The 2,225-nt window shown below is 42.3% G+C and overlaps 1 protein-coding gene across 2 annotated transcripts in view; it reads left to right on the plus strand.

Moving 5' to 3' along the window:
* The window catches only part of LOC101852223, a gene marked incomplete in the record, with an annotated part of 13,361 nt that overhangs the window by 4,657 nt on the left and 6,479 nt on the right, over nucleotides 1–2,225 (plus strand). The window contains 2 exon segments of one of the 2 annotated variants that reach the window (XM_005091230.3): nucleotides 155–258; nucleotides 1,925–2,019. In XM_005091230.3, coding sequence (XP_005091287.2) covers nucleotides 1,930–2,019 — 90 coding nt within the window. 2 annotated transcript variants of the gene reach the window in all.

Here is a 2,225-nt window from a genome sequence, read left to right on the forward strand (position 1 = left end):
TCTTCTTTTCTTTTTTCTCTCTCTCTCTCTCTCTCTCTCTCTCTCTCTTCCCGTGCAGTTTTAATAACCGCACGCACCAATCCATATCATGCGCACCGACAAAAGAGGCAACACACTTTTACAAAATTCAGTAATGTACACCCAGACGTATGTTTCCGCTCCAATGTATGACGTAAGATCTCCTTCCTTGGCTACGGCCTTATTTGAACCTTATGACTCTTTTCTAAGAAGATCTGAAAGTCCTACAGGACACAACAGGTATTTTAGAATTCGTTTGGGGTTTTTTTTAATGAACATGCGAGATTGATTTGTAATAACCTAGCCTAACTAGATCTAGACTTCTAGATTTGATATAGCTTACCGTACCCTTCGATAACTTTCCCTTTTTCAGTTTGGTGAATTGGAGGGGGGGGTAGGGGGCGGGGAGTGTTTATTTGTTTTGGTGTCTTTTGTTGAAGCTGCTACTGTTGTGGTATTGTAGCTGTTATTAATTGTTATTGTTGTTACGTTATTCGTAGTTTCCTTTTTTAGTAGGTTGGGGTGGGGGGGTGGGAGGGGGTTGCTTATTTGGGAAGGAATTCCGTAAACAACGACCACAAAGAAACAGTATAGAAAATAAAAGGAGATGGAAGAGGTTGGGGTTGGGCGGAAAAAGGGGGGGGGGGTGTGGTCTGAATGGCTGAGTTTAGATTAGATTGGCGGGAAAGAGTGGCCGAAGCAAAGTAGATCTAGATATATCTAGATCTTCTTCTTTTTTCTTCTTCTATCCCGTGGTTGGGGCAACCGTGGGGGCACCACTGCATCTGAAAACCAGCTCTCGCCATCACTCATGATATCTAAATCTAGATCTACCTTCGCCTTAATTAATATCATAATATTTGAGCTGTTTGCTGCTGTGTTGAAAGATATCTAGAGAGAGCAGAGGAAGACAAAGAACAAGATGGCTTGAACTTGAACAACTTTGCAACGAATAACAAAAAGAGAAAAACCGAGCTGATCAAGAAGACGAACAATACAGCAGGAAAGAATGGGGTACCCTGATCGTCAAGGTCTGCTCCAGACCTGACACACGAAGAAGAAGAGAAGACTCTAGGCCTATTTGAAATATTGAAAGGCATTTATCTTACAGCACATTGTTTTAAACTGATCGGTTAATTACTGTAAAATGTAGGCCTACGTTGATAAAAGGCTTTAAAAGTAGACCTAGAGATCTAGTTAAAATTCAGAACGTTCAGAAGTTTTACATAATAATAATTATATATATACAGACTTCAACAAAAGTTAGGGACCACTTGCAAACTCTCTTAGTGGTCTTCTTGGGTCGACCTGCACGTGGGCGTTTTTGGACTGACCCAGTGGCCTGAGGGTGCTGCTTCAGGCGGACAATGACAGAGTATGACACTAAAAGCCTTCTGGCAACTTCTGGGGATCCAACTCCATCCTCTAGCCATGCCATAGCTCTGACACGAATCAAAATCTCTCAGCTTTCGTCTTGGTGGTATGTTTGTTGATGCGATACCGGATTTTGCGCAAACGGTGGCTTAAATTGCGACCAAAGTGAGCACAGTTCGAGATCGTACGTCCGTTTGTGACGTGCACCAAAATTTTTAACTGAGGAAAGTCCATGGTGTCGCAAACAAGCCGATAGAAAACAGCAAATTTGGCTAAAATTCCAAGAGGATTTCCATGCTGCACGTGGTGGTTTTAGTCCTTTAGGAGGCTTTGCTTGCAGTGCGTGTTGGTAACCCATTAACACCTTCAGAGCAAAATTTTGAAACAATCTTTGCTGTGTTTTTTTTTTTGTTGTTGATATTTTTTAAAATTAGGACTGTCTGTCAAAGTGGTTCTTAACTTTTGTTGAAGTCTGTAGTTGTGACAGTTCCTGTGCGCTCAAAGACAGTCGTTGTGCTACCGTGTGTTTCAGACACCATGAATCCCCGGGAATGCCGAGATAGCAGAAAGTCACAGAGGGCTGACCCATGTAAGGGTACACAGGGCGCTGTCACCACAGCTCAGGAGGTGAGTGATTTTGCGCTGTTTGCTCGGCTATTGGTTGGTTGATGAAAGTGGGCGGTTGCTGGGAGCTCTGGTATGATTTGTCCTTTTCCCGTATCAAACATAATTTATAACCCCTGGCTCTCCTCCTTTTTTATTTTGTTGCTATTGATGATTATGATGATGATGATGATGATGATGATGATGATGATGATGATGATGATGATGAT

Source organism: Aplysia californica, unplaced genomic scaffold (genome assembly GCF_000002075.1).
Source record: "Aplysia californica isolate F4 #8 unplaced genomic scaffold, AplCal3.0 scaffold00027, whole genome shotgun sequence".
NCBI lineage: Eukaryota > Metazoa > Mollusca > Gastropoda > Aplysiida > Aplysiidae > Aplysia > Aplysia californica.